Source organism: Carcharhinus amblyrhynchos, chromosome 5, assembly GCF_965287045.1.
Source record: "Carcharhinus amblyrhynchos chromosome 5, sCarAmb.v2.hapA, whole genome shotgun sequence".
Classification (NCBI taxonomy): Eukaryota; Metazoa; Chordata; class Chondrichthyes; order Carcharhiniformes; family Carcharhinidae; genus Carcharhinus; species Carcharhinus amblyrhynchos.
Window position 1 is genome coordinate 83440363 of NC_137328.1, and position 18643 is coordinate 83459005.

An 18643-nucleotide genomic window follows, 5' to 3' on the forward strand; every position below is an offset into this window, starting at 1 on the left:
ATTTTTTTGCAATACTTTTCACTGCATTTAGTTATAGAAAAGATAAGCAGTGCCACAGTATGGTGGTGGGTAGATGTATAGATGTAGAGGTGGTTGGTATGGCTTTAGGGACTCATTTTATTTGAGGGAAGCTCCCCGCATTACACTGGTGCCATGTGTTTGTTTTGCTTTTTGTTGGCCTAAGAAATCCTGTGCTTATCCTATGATGGTGCAGGCAGATTAAATATCCTGGAGTGGACTGGACTTCTTTTCCTTGCTGTTGGTGTTTTTGATTGGTGAAAGTGTGGGGGAGATGTATGGTGGTGCACAGCCGAGCATGATTGAAAAATCTTTGAATATTTTTGGACTAGTTTTCTGAGGTTACTTGACTGGGTCAGCAGAGTTGAGAACGACCTGGTTACTTGTTTGGGAGGAGTTTTTTTTGGTATGGGTGTCTCCTTTATGTAGAGAGAGAGCTGCATTTAAGGATATCTCCTGTCTCAATGGTGCCTTTCAGTGTGCCTTGTCCTGAGAGACTTTCTTTCTATTTTGTTGCTCCGTCAAAGGGTGTGCAACAATGTGCCATGTTTAAACGGCCTTAACCTGTTATCTTGATTCTCAACACTACTCTTCCGTTATCCTTTCTATATCCATAAAAAAAGGAAGCACTGACCGCAGTGGCAGTAATTATGATGCCAGGTTGCTCAAATTAGTTATATTGATCTTTGCTGGTCTTCTTCATGTATGTATGCAAAATGATCATCATTCTGTACTATGATGAATCCTGAGAGTTTGTTGTGTATCGTACTGAATGTAAAGTTGAAAATTCTCAGTATAAACATTGTTAAATATGAAAATAAAGGCTACAAATCTAAAGAGAATGCAAGAGCAGAGGGACCTCAGTGCATATGTACGCAAGTCATTTTAAGTGACAGGGCAGATCGAGAATGCTATTAATAAAGCATACAGTATCCTATCTTTAGTAATAGGGGCATAGAGTTCAAAAGCATGAGGTTATGTTGAGCATATATAGTATTTTGTGTCCTGTTTTGAGCACCACACTTTAGGAAAGACGTGAAGGCACCGGAGAGTGCAGATAAGATTCAAGAGATTGGAATGAGGAATTTCAATCATAAAGACAAGATGGAGAAGTTAGGATTGTTGTCCTTACAGGAAAAGCGGCTAAGGGGAGATTTGATTGAGGTATTCAAAACCATGAGGTATCTGGCCACAGGCGATGGGGAGAAATTTTGCCCACTTATGAAAGGACCGAGCAGGCACAGGTTTAAAGTAAAATAATTAATAAAAGAAGCAAATATGATACAAGAAAAATCTCTTATGTAGCAAGTGGGAGAGGTCCGGGATGCTCTAAGTGTATGGTAGAAGCAGATTCAACTGAAGCATTCAAAAGAGAATGAGATGACCATCTGAAAAGATGTGCAAGATTATAGAGAGAAGATGAGTGAATAGGACGAAGTGAAATGTTCACTTGGAGAGTCAGTATGGACACAATGGGCCAAATGGCTTCCTTCTGCATCATAATAATTGTGTGGTTCAAAGAGATATCAGTATGCTACACCCAACATAAACTATCAAAAGATAAGTAATGTTCAGGCAGTTAATTCTCTTTCAACTGAAAATCTGGAACTTTCATAATATCTTGCAAAATGTGACACATTAGCACATTGGGTACTATGATGTGCAAGGTAACAAATCTGAGCGCTCAAACATTCAGAAACTCGAAATATGCAATATTAAATTAGTAATGTACAGTACTAAGAAGAAATTGTAAATACTCATTTTGAAAGCATGAAACTTATAGATGGACTTATAGTTCAGATCATCAAATTTTGCTACACATTAAAAGAAAGTTTAAAATTAGTTATTTTAACCAAACTTACCAAACAGCTGGGAAGGTACAGTAATTCCATCTGCATAGGCTATATACTTCCATTGGCCAGTTCTAATCATATAGGTAGAGGCATTTACATTGCAGCCATGAAACTCACTGAAAATCCAGTCAGGTCGTGAATTTTTTGTGGAAGTTTTCTCTACAAATCCTCTCAATAATGGGAACAAAGAATGACCACTTAAATTTTCAGGGATGGGGATTCCAGCAATATCTAAATGAGAAAGGCAATTGTTGCTAAATGAGTTTGAAAGTGATCGTAATGGCTTATAATTCTGCACATAAAGAACTGTGTGTATTTTGATTATCAGTTAATAGAAAGTCATTTAACATTGAGATAAGAACGCAAGAACATAACAATTAGGAGCAGGAGTAGGTCATCTGACCCCTTGAGCCTGCTCCACCATTCAATAAGATCATGGCTGATCTTTCTGCGGACTCAGCTCCAGTTATCTGCCCGCTCACCATGACCCTTAATTCCCTTACTATTCAAAAATTTATCTATCCATCCTTGCCTTAAAAACATTCAATGAGGGAGCCTCAACTGTTTCATTAAGCAGGGAATTCCAGATTCACAACCCTTTGTGTGAAGAAATTCCTCCTCAACTCAAGTCCTAAATCTGTTTCCCCTTATTTTGAGGCTATGCCCCCTAGTTCTAGTTTCACCTGCCAGTGGAAACAATTTCCCTGTTTCTATCTTATCTATTCCCTTCATAATCTTATACGTTTCCATAAGATCTCCCCTCATTCTTCTGAATTCCAGTGAGTATAGCCCCAGTCTACTCAGTCTCTTTTTATAAGCCAACCCTCAACTCCTGAATCAACCAGTGAATCTCCTCTGCACCCCTTCCAGTGTCAGTATATTCTTTCTCAACTAAGGAGACCAAAACTGTCCACAGTACTCAAGGTGTGGCCTCACCAGCACCTTATACAGCTACAACATAATCTTGCTGTTTTTAAACTCCATCCCTCTAGCAATGAAGGACAAAATTCCACTTGCCTTCTTAATTACCTGTTGCACCTGCAAACCAACTCCTTGAGATTCCTGCACAAGGACACCCAGGTCCCTCTGCATGCTGCAATTTTTTTACCATTTAAATAATAGTCCATTTTGCTGTTACTCCTACCAAAATGAATGACCTCACATTTACCAACATTGTATTCCATCTGCCAGACCCTCACCCACTCATTTAGATTGTCTATATCCCTTTTCAGACTTTCAGCATCCTCTTCCACCCATTTTAGTGTCATCTGCGAATTTTGACACTATACTTGGTGCTCAACTCCAAATCATCTATGTAAATCGTAAACAATTGTGGTCCCAACACTTATCCCTGAGGCACAGCACTAGTCACTGATTCCCAACCAGAAAAGCACCCATTTACCCCCTTGCTTTCTGTTAGTTAATCAATCTTGTATCCAGGCTAATAAATTACCTGTAACACTGTGCACCTTTATCTTATGTAGCAGTCTTTGGTGCAGCACTTATCGTCAAATGCCTTCTGGAAATCCAGATATACCATATCCACAGGTTCCCCATTGTCCACTGCACATGTTCTCAAAGAATTCACCAATTAGTCAAACATGACCTGCCCTTCATGAACCCATGCTGCGTCTTACCAATGAGACAATTTATATCCAGATATCCTGCTATTTCTTCGTTGATGATAAATTCAAGCATTTTCCCTACTACAGAAGTTAAGCTAACCAGCCTATAGTTACCTGCCTTTTGTCTACCTCCTTTTTTAAACAAAGGCGTCATATTAGCTGTTTTCCAATCTGGGGGAACCAGAGTCCAGCGAATTTTGGTAAATTACCACTAGTGCATTTGCCTTTTCTTCCACCATCTCTTTTAGTACCCTGGGATGCATTCCATCTGGACCAGGAGACTTGTCTAAGTTTAGCCCCATTAGCTTGCCCAACAATACCTCTTTTGTGATAATGATAGTTTCTAGCTTCTCATCTGCCATAGCCTTCCTGTCATCAATTTTTAGCATGTTATTTATGTCTTCCACTGTCTTCTAAGGGACAACCATAGAACCCTAGAAAAGTTACAGCACAGAAGGAGGCCATTTGGCCCATCTTGATCATGCCAGCCCGAGGATACCCACATGCCCTTTCTAAACCCATGTTCCGGCACCCAGCCCATAGCCATATATCTTACAGCACTTAAGGTGCAGATCCAGGTACTTTTTCAAAGAAGAGTTTAGGGTCTCTATCTCCACCACCAACTCAGGCAGCAAATTCCAGACATCCACTACCCTCTGCGGATGGATAGTGAGAGCCTTTTTCCTCGGATGGTGATGGCTAACACGCGGGGGCATAGCTGTAAATTAAGGGATGGTAATTATAGGACGGATATCAGAGGTACGTTCTTTACTCAGAGGGTAGTAAGGCCGTGGAATGTCCTGCCTGCAGCAGTTGTGGACTCGCCAACTTTAAGGGTGATCAAATGGTCAGTGGATAGGCATATGGATAACATTGGAATAGTTTAGGTTAGAGGGTCATTAGATTGGTTCCACTGGTCAGCGCAACATCGAGGGCTGAAGGGCCTGTACTGCGCTGTAATGTTCTATGTCCCCTCTATACCTTCTGCCACTTATCTTGCATCTATGTCCTCTGGTTTTAGAATTCTCTGCCAAGGGAAATAATTTTTTCCTATCTACTCTGTCTCATCCTCTCATAAGCTTGTACACCTCAATCAAATCAGCCCTCTGACTTCTTTGTTCTCAGGAAAACAGCCACAACCTATCCGATCTCTTCTCGTTGCTACACTTTTTTTAGCCCTTGATAATATTCTTGTAAACCTCCTCTACACTCTCTCCACAGCAATTACATCCTTCCTGTAATGTGCTGATCAGAACCACACACAAAACTCCAGTTATGTCCTCACTACTATTTTACACAATTCCAATATACAATTCTTGACTTTTATATTTTATTCCTCTGCTGATATAGGAGAGCATTTCATATGCCTTCTTTACGACCTTGTCTACCTGAACTTCTGCCTTTAGGGACCTGTTTATTTGTACACCAGGATGTCTCACTTCATTGACCCCTCTTAGTATATTCCCATGTACTGTGTACTTCCTATAACTATTCGATCTCCATAAATGCATGACCTCACTTATGTTAAAATCCATCTGCCACTTTACCGCCCACTCCACCAAACTATCCATATCATTTAGGAGATTATGGCAATAGTTTCTGCTCAGTGACAATAAATTGGTTACCAGTCTGTCACAAATTAAATAAACATATTTTAATAGTGCATAAATTTTGCTTTCTATTAAATCACTTCACTGTTGAACAAACAACTGCATTCTGCTGCTCATAAACAAACACAGCTAATCAAGAAAATTTCATCATCTCAAATGGCAACTTCACTTTAACTAAACAGCACAAAATTCTAAAAATGACACTAATTTTTCAGCATGGGCAGAATCATTAGCTTCATGAGAGGGATGTCATTGTTGGGGAATTTAAAATATTGTCACACAATGTCAATATCAGGCACTGCAAACTCCTAATCTACTCAAAAATTGAGTTTTTCAGGTGTATTTCTAAGGGAATTTAGTGGAAGAATTGCTCAGGTGAATATGCCAAACTTGAAAAACAGCAAAGAGATAGTTAATACCTTTAAAATAGACACTGGCCCCCAAAAAAGCTGACAACTTTAATAATTATGATGTGTTAGACAAATATTTACTCCTGCTTTGTACCTTAAGCTGTGGGCATACATAACATTCCTTCATGAGTATTGGTTAAAAAAGAAACATAAAACTACATGGAAACCTAAAGACGCAATTCAGGCACAAAATTTGAGGTACCTTTTTGGAGATTGGGCCTAGGGATTTTAGGGAGGGAGTTGTTGCCGAGTTGCTGGCTTCAGGCAGACAGCAGAGCCATTCTACCAACTCCATGTCTGTTTCAGAAAATTGGTCCCAGTTCTTCAAACCCTAGTTCCGTGACAGTATACACAAACCAGTATGTTTGAAATGAATAAAATGTCCCTTCATGAGGGCATTTTAAACTAGCTGACTTTCAATAAGTGTGCATGGAAAACAAAAGCACAAAAATCTCATTAATAGCAAAATTTATTATTGTTTCTCTGATATGAATAGATTCCTATATACTACCAGATTTCCAAATTATGGGTGGTGCCAGCAATGGAGCTCATTTGAGACTACCCACATCCATTTGAGTTTCCTTCATGCAAACTTTCATCTCTCGATTCAATTTTAAACTAAAATGTAGATTTCAGAACTGAAGTATATGTAGATAATCTACATCTAAATGCTGAACAGAAAATGTTATTTTATACATATAATTTACAAGTATTATTTCATTCTTTTTAATCTCAGACATATATGTATCACTCACCGAGTAGAGTTGGGTAAATATCCACAAGAGATACCAAATCCGAAATCTGTTGTCCTCCTGAGATACGTGGTCCAACCATCAGTAAAGGAACATGAGAACTTCCCTCAAACATACTCATTTTATAGAACTGACGATGTTCCATTGCCAGCTCACCGTGATCAGAAATAAAGATGACGTAAGTATTGTTTTGGAACCCAGTGTGATGCAAGGCTGTTAAAATCTCACCTGTGTAAAACAATTATTCAATTTTAACATTGAAAATTGGTGAAAACTCTCCACCGACTTCTGTTTTGCCAGGATTCCTCAATGCCACAGTGGCCAAACGCCGTCTTGATGTCAAGGGCAGTCAGTCTCACCTCATCTCTTGAATTCAATCCTTTATCCATGTTTGGACCAGGTCAAGTAGTGCTGGTGGAACCCAAACTGAGCATCAATGAACAAGTTACTGGACACAAGCCAATCAATGATATTAAGGAAGCTTTGGCAGAATCACTCAAACTGGGTTTGAAGTTGTCATTACTGCTGCCTAGGTGCTGTGTGGCCTATATGGTTTTACCCTTTTTTCTTCTCTCCAGATTCAACTGAGTGGCTTGCTAGGTCATTTCTACGGGTCTAATGTCATATATAGGCCAGACCAGGGAAGTATGACAGAATTTCCTTCCCTAAAAGGAATTAATAAACCAGGTGGGTTTTTACAACAATTGACAATGATTTTGTAGTCATAGAATTCCTACAGTGCAGAAAGAGGCCATTTGGCCACCAAGTCTGCATGGATAACAATCTCACCTAGGCCCAATGCTTATAACTCCACGTAATTTTCCTAAGGGGAAATTCTACCCAGACCTGTTCCCCATAACACCAATATTTACTCCGCTAATCTCCCTGAGCTACACATTTTGGGACACTAAGGGGCAATTTAACATGGCCAATCCACTGAACCTGCACAACTTGAGTGTAGAGGAAACCGGAGCACCTGGAGGAAATCCACACAGACAAGGGGAAAACATTCAAACTCCACACAGACAGTCACCCAGGCCAGAATTGAACCCGAGTCCCTGGCGCTGTGAGGCAGTAGTGCTGACCACTGTGCCACCCTAATGGTCATCATTACTGACGCCAGCTTTTAATCTGAGATTTATTCACTAACATAAAATTTTACCATCTGCCATGGCGGGATTTGAACTCAAGTCCCTACAGCATTGTCTGGGTCTGTGGATTATAAATCCAATGATATCACCATAACACCACTGCCTCCTATTTGTATAATTTATTACAAACTCGGCTTCACATTAATGGTTTCCTGAATGGCTCAGTAATCAAAGAGAACAAGCTATTTGAACTAGTGATAAATTTCATACATACAGCTTGACTACCAATTAAATGTTCCCCAAGTACAAACCGTGTGTTTTTCATTTGGTGACATTGATGGTGGATGTCCATTTTGACCATAAGAAAATCAAAAATAAAATCAACGCATTTGCAGAGTCAGTAAGGCCAAGGATATCCCTCTATACCTTCTGTCAGTACTTTGGGGCTTCTGGCTTCCATCAATCACTTTTCTCCGATTGAGAAACCCAAGTGTGGAACCTCAGCATCTCGAGCTCAGCCTTTTATCCAATATCAAGCTTTCCTTTCCAAACTAATCTTTCCTTCCAAAAACACAAGCCATCTAAACTCCTCCCTTACTCATATTTTAATCTCTACAAAGATTTACTTCCCCAATTGGAAGTCTCATCAACCTCGCCACAGAACAGTGAGAACTACATCCTCTCCCACACAATGTCTTATATGTCAATCACCATCTGTTTCAATTTACATTCTGCCTTCTCTACTTGTTCCAACCTTTAGTGAATTTCCTCTTTCCACCTTAAGCATTCCTTGATGCTTTCTTTCACCTGGCAATGCAAATCATCATGCAACATATTGTTTTAGTATATAATGTTATGGTTTGTATTATCTACCAGAAATAGTTTGATTTATTCAGTGAGTAATTAGTACAATAACATCTATGGTGGTTAGAAACTGACTAGATACACATGGATTGCTCTGGATGATACAGCCAAGATCATATTGCAAAAGATTATTATATTTCACCAAAATGCGTATTTAGTTATTAAGTTGAGATTTTCACAATGAAAGGTAATCATGTCAAACTGAAAGTTTATGCTGAAATTGAAACTACATTTTTAGTTGAGAAAGTGTTTACAGTTACATTTAAAGGCAATGTTGCATCTCTACTGTGAGGCATTTGGAAATGAACATTTAATTTCTTGTTGCTTTAATTTAGTTTCAATAGTCCTGATCAGTACTGAAATTGTACAATGTTCAATCAAGGTCAATACAAGTATATTCACAATTGCTACGGTAACAGGTATTGTGCTTAGAGGCATAAAGTCAGCACAAGATGTTTACTTCAGGTCCAATCTGTAACACTGGTATGTTGAGTTGAAGCACAGATGCTATAATTACTGAGATCACACTCATGACATTTTGTTTCCTTGGCAGTAATGATGGTGAATTAATTACAGTCGAATTATTGTTTCATGCATTGAAAGTCTAAGGTGGATTTTATCCTTACCACTGTTTTCATCATCTACAAAGCGTAATGAAATATTTTCTATTTGCTTTGATGAGGGCATCTCCAAAACACTTGAAGCTCAACACCATCTGGAAAAAAGCAACTTGCTTGACCAGCACCCCATCCACCATGTTAAACATTCACTTCCTCCATCACTGTTGCGCAGTAGCAGAATGCGCACCATCTACAAGGTGCACTGCAGTAACTGTCCAAGGTTCTTTCAATAGCACTTTCCAAGGTTTCAAAATGACAGATTCAAATCTAGATTAATATTGTTTGCCCCAGGAATGGGACTGTGAAGGTGAATAAGGTGGAGGATGGAGCAGTGAGCAGGTGGGGAGGTGAAATAAAGAGAAATTAATACCACGGTGGTAATACAGTGACATTAAAAAAATGAAGTTTAGATCTAATTAACTTTGGCGTGACATTCATATCTCATTCATTATGGTATGAACCTGCAGGCTAAGCAGGGTAATTAACACATGATTGAGTCACCACCATCTACTGCTAAACTTCACACTTTTATTTGCAATATTTTAGAAGTAGTCTATCAATCACTTACCAAGCATCAAATCTGTCTCGGCACACATTGCATAGTAAAATGCTCTGATATCCAGGATTTCTTGCTTTGTGAAATTACCAGCACAGTTCTTGGTGTAAGAGGAATAAAAGTCTACAGGGTGCATTTCAGAGAAAGGAAGCCATTTTGGAATTTTGATTGAATGATATTTCACCTATAATTAAAAAAGATTAAATTCTACACTCTGAAGTGGATGAAATTAAGAATGACTGCTATAGTTAAATTACTTTATTAATAATAGCAAAATTGTTGTAAAGTTCAATTGTGTATCATTACAGATAAAAAGACAAACTTCAACAACAAATTTAAAAATATTAACTGCTACTGTAAAATCTTTAAATGTGGTGGTAACTGCTCTAATTTAAATAATGATAAATTCCTATGGTAGCTATTGACAGAGTAAAAGGACTTACAAACAAACCATTTGCAAGAAAAAATAGCAAGAATAGGAAAAGCTCATGGTGCCACTATTTTTAAATGCATAATAAACTGAGTAATTTGTGGCAAGCAAGAGATATACCATGAATTATGCCTCACCACTGCTGCTTCACGATTTACACAGTTCTATTGTTACCTTCATAAAATAGAAACTTGCCATCAACCTCGCCGTGCATTTCAAGAAAATTGCTGGATTTATGCTGCAGATGAATTAAACTTGTCAGAGAATGTCAGCCTGTTAATTTCATACAAGGACCTTGTTTAATGGAGTGATTTCTGGTCCTGTAATGTCACTCAGCATTGGAAACCCAGAAAGGGAAGAATTAATATGGTGGTACATTTTTTTGTTCCCTTTAAAAAATATTCTCTTATATTTCCTTACTCTTTTAATTGTCCCCAATCCAATTTTTCTTCATTGTTATTTCTTTTTTTGTATCCAATTTGACTAGACCACCTTACTTCCTAATCCCTCATTTGCTTTGTTTCCTTCACTATCCTTAAATTTCATGTATTATGGAGACAAATTACTGGTCCTGTCATGCATTAAGGTTGCAAATAGGCACTGACCTTACCACATCATTATCCATTTGCACTCCCAGTAATTTGCAGCATAAAAATAATTGCACTGAAGGATGAGGGAAAAATAAAAGTTAAACTCAAGAGCACTTGTCCCAAGCTAGTCTGTTCAGCAAAATTCTGGGATATTATAAAAGCTTTTTTTTTATTTGAAGCTTGAAACCTAGAATTCTTTGAGCATTGGAAGAGCTAAATGTGTGAAAGATTTGGTTTTACAATCTTTAATTATTGAATTAAGTCTGAGAGATTGGGTGACTTTAACACATACAGTATTTTGATGGGAAAGAGTTTATTGTACAGGGGAAAGAGCAAATTATGAAGTCGTCTAGGTTTGAAACAGACGACAGCAATATAATGGTGGAAAAAAATGTATATAGCACTTTTCTTCATCACCTTCATCTCGAAGTGCTTTAAAACTATTTAAATATCTTTAGAAATGTAATCATTCTTCTAATGTAGGGAAGAAACAGCTAATTTGTGCTCTGCAAACAGTAGCAATAATGGCCAGATAATTTGTTTCCAGAGTGTCGATTGAAGGATAAATATTGACCAGGACACCAAAGATCACTCCTCTGCTGTTCTTCAAAATAGTGCATGGGATCTTTACATCCACTTGAGAATAGAGACACAGCCTCAATTTAATACCTCATTTGAAAGACTACATCTTTGACAGTGTAATGTTTCCTCTGTACTGCATGGGATATCAATCTTGATTTTTGTGCTCAGACCTTGAAGTGAGATTTGAAATTGAAACCTTATAACTCAGAGATGAGTGTGCTTGAGCTATCAACTGAGCCATGGCTAACACATTAAAATACACTAGGTACTCCACTTTGTATCAAAAGGTGGGGGTATATGAACATACCTTCACACTAATTTCTCGTAAGTCAGTTTTGACGGCATCAAGCAGAATTCAATGGTAGAAAATGATATGTATGTGGTTAAATGAATACGTAAACTTCAAATGAGAGTGAATATATTATAACAATTGATTGATAAAACTAATGAGTAAAGGACCTGACTTATACACAGACTTTCTGAAAACATTGGTGGGCAGGCAATTTTACCAAATCAGGAAAATTTGTCCTTATGGTCTTTCCTTTTTGATCAAATGCCAGTTTGGTTTGCAGTGTTGCAAAGTGGTAAGAAAGGTTACTTATTAAAAGGTTATTTATTAAAGTTGTAATTAGGATTAACTTTACTCATGACCTGGAATTAAAAATAACAAAAAACTAAGTGTAAAAGATATATTTGTAACAGCCATAACTATTTCCTTTTCTAACATTCCATGCAGGCACAGTTGAGATTGCCAATTAAAACCCCACTGCTCTCAATAATGAAACAAATTCATAGGACTGCATGTCCCTTAACTGCTTCCTGGATGTTGTACGGAAGAAAAGGGAATTGTCCCACTTCGCACAGTATATAATGTTGTTTCAAAATAACCAAACACAATAACTTTAGCAGTTTCATAAGTATTAAATTTTAATTACAAGTGGGAATTAAATGCAACTTAATATATCAGAAGTAATAAATCCACCTAGCAATGTACCTTTTTAAGCCAGTAGGGAGATGTTTTAAATGTAGACCCTCCACATGCTTCCCCCATACTTGGAGTTGGATAGGGATGAGGCAAATTCAGACCCAAGCTCAGAACAAATGGTTGACCTAGCTGGGTTGCTTTGTGTCGTATCCATTCAGTAACTTTATCTACATTCTGCCAGTCACGGTCCATGACTCTCATAGTCGATTCATTGCCAGTCAGAACTGTTGTCGGTCTACCTTCCTGTCTGAGCAAGAAATTGACATCTCTGGTCCAGGCTTCCACACGGTTACTAAAGTTAATGAGAAATGGCATTAAACTTAAGGAATTAATGGTTATTAATTTGTTATTGACAATGTATGACCAAGTTATTTGCACAAGGCAGAATTATTGGCTACAAAGTAAAAGGTAAACCAAAAATCGATTAGTTTTCAAAGCATAAATGGGTGATAAAAAAGCAGCGTAGGGCCTCATAGAAAGATTGTGTTTTGTGTTTAGGGGTCTAGACAAGGCTAGATTACTTCAAATAAATACTTTATATCAGCATTTACTACAGGACAAGATACTGACAAATTATTGATTCAAGTGGATATAGCAGAGATAATATGGGTGGAGTGAAAGACGGTAATCAATGTGAATTGGAAAGGCTAGGTATGCTCAGAGTGAATAACTCAACTAGTTTGGATGGCTTGCATTTCTTCACTCAAAGGTTTGTGAATCTTTGCAATTTATTACCTAAATAAATGATGTACACTCAGTCTTAAGAGTACATTCAAGACTGAGGTCAAATTTCTGGATACTAAATGAATTAAGGATGATGTGCAAAGATTAAGTTATGATTCAGATCAGTCAAAATCTTATTGAATGGTGGGGCTGGATTAATGGAATCTGCTGAAATAGACTGGATGGTGGTCAAGCCCATATCATCATCAGAAAGGCCGTAAATCTTATTCCACGCTAAATTTTTGATCCACAAGGGAATCAAGGGTTACAGGGGCAGACAGGAAAGTGAAGTTAAAGCCACAGTCAGATCAGCCCTGAATTTATTGAATGGAAGAACAAGCTGCAGGAACCAAATGGTTTCTATCTCTTATGCTCTTATTTCTCGTTGTTGAATTCAATTCTATTTGAAAAGTTTAGCCACATAAAGTTTAACTGCATAATGGAGATCTCTCAACCAGCTGCACAACGTTTGAACTTTGAATCTTGGAGCCAGAGTGCAAAACTGTTTAGGGGGTCATTTTGTGTTCATAAAATTCTGTTTTGTCTTAGTGGGGTGCTAGCTCAGTTGCATACACACACGCGCGCACACAGACAATTCTGGACCTCCTACACACACATCCCTCCATCCTAGATTAGCATTCATTAATGATTCCTCATAAAAGTCCTCTGTTTTTATAGCAAAATTGGCTCTTATGCTCAACAGCTGACCACCCTGCTTGGTTAGCTGCTGGATGAGAAACTGAAGAGGAAAACAACCACGAGATTCTGCTACTAATAATGGCTAGGACTCCAGAACCCTGAATTTCCAGGATTCCTTTCTCGTTATTGCTATCTGTCACTTTGTCCCGACTTCTCATTATTATCAAGCCACAGTGCCTGCAACTCTGAGGATCAAAGCCTGGAGGCATTTGATGTGCAATGTTATATTGGGACTTGAAAAACTTGAATTTATGCCTTCAGGTCATTTCTAACCCACAGTGGGCTTCAAATAAGGACAGGGGACAGGGTGGATGGAGGAAGAGTCAAGTTTGTGGGGCTAAGATAGTGGATGAAAAGGGACAGGTGGACATGAGTGAGAAGATCAGACAGTTAGAGGCCACCATAGCCAAGATCATGAGAATGCTCATAAACAAGCCGGCAAGTCACAGAGAAGGGCTTTCAGGATGTTCTCACAGTAGCAAAGGTGGAGATTGGGGGTGATGAAGGGCATGATAAGTTGTAAACAAAAATGGGCATCAGAGCCAGGGGTGGCACAAAGGGATGCTTCATTCTTTCCAAATAACTGCCAACCTGCCTTTGCCTGATGGGTTGGCATATTCCATTTTAAGACCAGAGTTAAAATTGCAACTGAGATTCCACTGACATTGTGGAACTTCATCTTTCTTTTTCTTATTATTCATTCATAAAATGTAAGCATTATTTCAAAATTTATTGTCCACCTCTAATAGTCAAGAGAACCTAATGATGAACTTCCTTCTTAAACCATATCAAATTATATGGTGTAAGTACATACACATGCTAGGGAGGATGATGATGATGATGATGATGATGATGATGTACTTTGACAGATTTAATAAGGTTGTCCTGCAGAAAATACATGATTCAAATACCTCTTATACCATGCATGCTCTGTAGAAATCTGCATTTCCTATAAAAATGTATCTGCTTTGAAGTTTTCACATACAACTGATGCATAATTTATTAAAAGCCACACCATCATGGGAGATACAGCTCATTGCAACCTAAATATTTTCCTCTTTATGGAAACAAAAGCGCTTGATTCTAAAAAAAATAACTTAATATTGTTTCCTCAAATAAAAGATGGATTTTAAAACATTGTTTTCGTACCTTACTGAATGATGTCCTGAAGTGTAATCAGTTTTTCCATAAACTTTTGTGTAATAGCCATATTTCTGCAGGATTTTCATCCAGGTGGGGTAGTCATGATTCAGGCACTTGTAATTATTCCAGGATTCCGTTAAATGAACAAAGAGACCACTCCACAAGGCTTAAAATTAAAAAGAAACTGCTCTCAATACATAATTTTTATTAAAGTGACTATTATTGAACACTACATTTTGAATAAAGTTATAGGTGTGGTTCAGCGTATAAAAAAATTTACAAACTCATATCAGGTGTTCCAAATTATCTTAAATTTGCATTCAGATTATTGACCCTCCTACCAGTGGAAACAATGTTTCTCTGTACACACCATCTGTAATCTTCATTACAGTGAACAGTTTCCCTAAGTATGATGCCAACAACTGGACAATACTCCAGGTGAAGCATAACCAGGTTTTACAAAAGGTTAAGCATAATTGATTTGCTTCATGTTGTCTTTCTATGATTTCATTCAGTAATGTCATTTGAAACTAAAAGTTCTCATTGATGCTGAGGATTGGATGCTCTCTGCTTTCCAATTTCAGCACCAAAGATCAGGCAGAGCAGTTAGATGCAAAGTAAACTTTCAACTTTCCTCCAAACTAGTATTTGTTTCTTCTCCATTTTCCACACCAAAACAACCTGATATTCATGATCAAAAATATTAAACTAATGCTAACTTGGCATTAATGGACAGTGATTTTGAAGCATGAAGAATCAGTTGTTATTCACAAATTTATGGCAATATCATAATATTCCATATATCTCTGACAGCTTCTATTCTTAAAAACACAATCTTCTATTTAATACATATGTCAAGGTTTAAATAAAGCATCAATATCTAATGTAATTTTAGAAAGGCTGAGAACTATACAATTTTTTTTGTTGTTATACCACCTAATCACCTGGTATCACTGAAAATTTGAAAAAAAATTACAATCAAGGCTTCAATTACTACCTGTATACAAATAAGCATATAAAAGTTAGGTTATTAGAAACAGGTCCAGAGGTGCAGCACCTCACAAATGGCAATTTTATCCACATGGCACTACTCGCTAAAAACAAAATCACCCCCTTCCTCTGCTGCCACTATGTCAGTTGTAGTGTGTACCATCTATAAAATGCACTGCAGAAACTTACCAAGACTTCTTTAACAGCACCTTCCAAACCTGTGACATCTAGCACTTAGAAGGACAAAGGCAGCAGATACATGGGAACACCACTACCTGCAAGTGGCGCTCCAAGCCACTGCCATTCTGACTTGGAACTAAACATAAGAAATAGGATCAGGAGTAAGCCATCTAGCCCTTTGAGCCTGCCCCGCCATTCAATAAGATCATGGCTGATCGTGGATCAGTTCCACTTTCCTGCCTGCTCCCCATAACCCTTAATTCCCTTGTCTATCAGAAACCTATCTACCCGTGACTTAAATATATTCAATGAGGTAGCCTCCACCACTTCAATGGGCACAGAATTCCAGAGATTCGCCACCCTTTGTGTGAAGAAGTTCCTCCTTAACTCTTTCAAACTGCAGCCCCCCCCCCCCCCCCCCCCCATACTGAGGCTGTGCCCTCTAGTTCTGTTTTCCTTTCCAAGTGGAAAGAATATCTCTACCTCTACCCTATCTAGCCCCTTCATTATCTTGTAAGTCTGTATAAGATCCCCCCTCAGCCTTCTAAACTCTAACAAGTACAGATCCAGTCTATTTAATCTCTCCTCATAAGCTAACCCCCTCATCTCCAGTATCAGCCTGGTGAACCTTCTCTGTACTCCCTCCAAGGCCAATATATCCTTTCGCAGATAAGGGGACCAAAACTGCACATAGTACTCCACTTGCGGCCTCACCAGTGCCTTGTACAGTTGCAGCAAGACCTCCCTGCTTGTATATTCTATCCCCCTTGCTATAAAGGCCAACATTCCATTTGCCTTCTTGATTGTGTGCTGCACCTGCAGAGTGAGTTTTTGCGACTCGTACACAAGGACCCCCAGGTCCCTCTGCACAGTAGCATGCTGCAGCTTTTCACCCTTTAAGTAATATTCCTTCCTACTATTATTTCTACCAAAGTGGATAACCTCACATTTGCTAACATTATACTCCATCTGCCAGGTCCTCACCCACTCACTCAGCCTATCCAGATCTCTCTGCACACTTTCCACGCCCTCCACGCAATTCGCTTTTCCACTCATCTTCGTGTCATCAGCAAATTTTGTTACCCTACACTCAGCGCCCTCCTCCAGATCATCTATGTAAACAGTTGAGGCCCTAGCACCGATCCCTGCAGCACTCCACTAGTCACCAACTGCCAACCAGAAAAGCATCCATTGATTCCCACCCTCTGCTTCCTGTTAGATAACCAATCCTCAATCCACGCTAATGCTTTACCCCCAACTCCGTGCACCCTAACCTTCTGCAGCAACCTTTTGTGAGGCACCTTATTAAATGTCTTCTAGAAATCTAAAATCGCCACATCTACCGGTTCCCCCCTGTCTACCGCACGAGTCACATCTTCGTAGAAATCCAGTAAATTTGTTAAACACGACTTCCCCTTCACGAATCCGTGCTGTGTCTGCTTGATCAAACCGTTCTTTTCTAGGTGTCCTGCTATTTCTTCTTTGATAATGAATTCTAGCATTGTTCCAACTACGGACGTTAAACTAACTGGCCTATAATTCCCTGCCTTTTGTCTGCTTCCTTTTTTAAAGGGCGGTGTAACATTAGCTGTTTTCCAATCCTCCGGCACTTTCCCAAAAGGGAACTATATCTCCATTTCTTCAAGGTCGCTTGGTCAAAATTCTGGATGCCACTCCTTAATGGCACTGTAGATGTACCCAACATCACATGAACTGTAGCAGTTCAAAAGTACAGCTTTTCACCTCCTTAAGGGCAATTAGGAATGGGAAATAAAATTCCTGGCCAGTGACACCCACATGTCATGAAAATAATTATTTTTAAAAAGTTTGAGCAATATAGTTGTTACAACCCCCACAGAGATGGATAACTTTTAAAAAGATATTTGAATTTCTAGTGATCGATTGGAAGAATTGCATTTTACTGTAACAAACTAAAAGCAATACAACCAAACACTATTTCAGTACACAGTACAGAACTGTTTCCCCATTTAACTTCTTAAACAATCAAAAATCCCCCATCCATAATTATACTCCACTTGTCTCTTAAGTGGACTTTCTCCAGGAACTAGTCCAAAGTTATTCACAACCTCCCCAATGGTTTGCTTTTTTTCCTTTTCCAGCTACGTGACTTCTGGCCCCTTAACTAACATGCACATTGCTAGGTACCCCTCAATTTCCTCCTCCAGCCAAACCTTGACAAACCTTCCAGTCCAATTTAAATCCTCAAGAATTTGGGTCTCTTTGATTCAGCACAAGCTGTCACCTGCTTTTGCCTGGTGAATACTAGAGATTCCCCCACTGTTCCTCACTCTCAGATTCTTGCAGAATGTGTTTAAGAGCTCAGGAATATCTCAATGCTCCTGTAAGCCAATTCATAATGGCCTGCAAAGTGCTTTTCACCTCTCAAAGGACATTTCCATGGCAATGTGAATCACATAGACCTCATATTCAGGTAGAAATGCTATTGGCCATCTTCTGGATCCTCTAGATTGTTATAAAATCATATCCTGTTTGATAACATCCTTCAGGAAAGGAAATCTGTAACCCTTTCCTGGTTTAGCCTCCATGCGACTCCATACAGAGCAAAATGATTGACTCTGAAATGGCTTTACAAGCCATTACAGATTTAAACATGGACTGCAGCATTCAAGAAGGTGGCTCACCACTACTTCTCAAGGTGGTAATTAAGGATGGGCAGGAATTGCTGGCTTTGTCAGTAATGCTCACATTCCATGAAGGAAGTTAAAAAAAAAATAGTCTTTGGGTCTGAGATATGCTGAAAACAGAATGTAATCATATATTATCTCTGAAATGAAAGATTTTTGTTTTCAGTTTGTTCACCTGGACTGTTTTAAAACTCAACAGTCACAACCAACTCTTTGTAATTTACAATCTAAAGTCAATAAAATAAGAATCTTCATA

General features: G+C 38.6%; 1 protein-coding gene across 4 annotated transcripts in view; it reads right to left on the reverse strand.

Moving 5' to 3' along the window:
- The window catches only part of arsk (arylsulfatase family, member K), a 60560-nt gene that overhangs the window by 32555 nt on the left and 9362 nt on the right, over window positions 1-18643 (reverse strand). For 3 of the 4 annotated variants that reach the window (XR_013886682.1, XM_080189104.1, XM_080189102.1), the window contains exons 3-7: window positions 14558-14717; window positions 11996-12278; window positions 9412-9583; window positions 6272-6496; window positions 1881-2102 (exon numbers count right to left, since the gene is read on the reverse strand). Coding sequence is in view for 3 of the 4 variants with exons in the window: in XM_080189104.1 (XP_080045230.1) it covers window positions 1881-2102; window positions 6272-6496; window positions 9412-9583; window positions 11996-12278; window positions 14558-14717 (1062 nt within the window). In the remaining variant the exon portion in view is untranslated. The remainder of the gene's footprint in view (window positions 1-1880; window positions 2103-6271; window positions 6497-9411; window positions 9584-11995; window positions 12279-14557; window positions 14718-18643) is intronic. The other variant, XM_080189103.1, reaches the window with a different exon arrangement.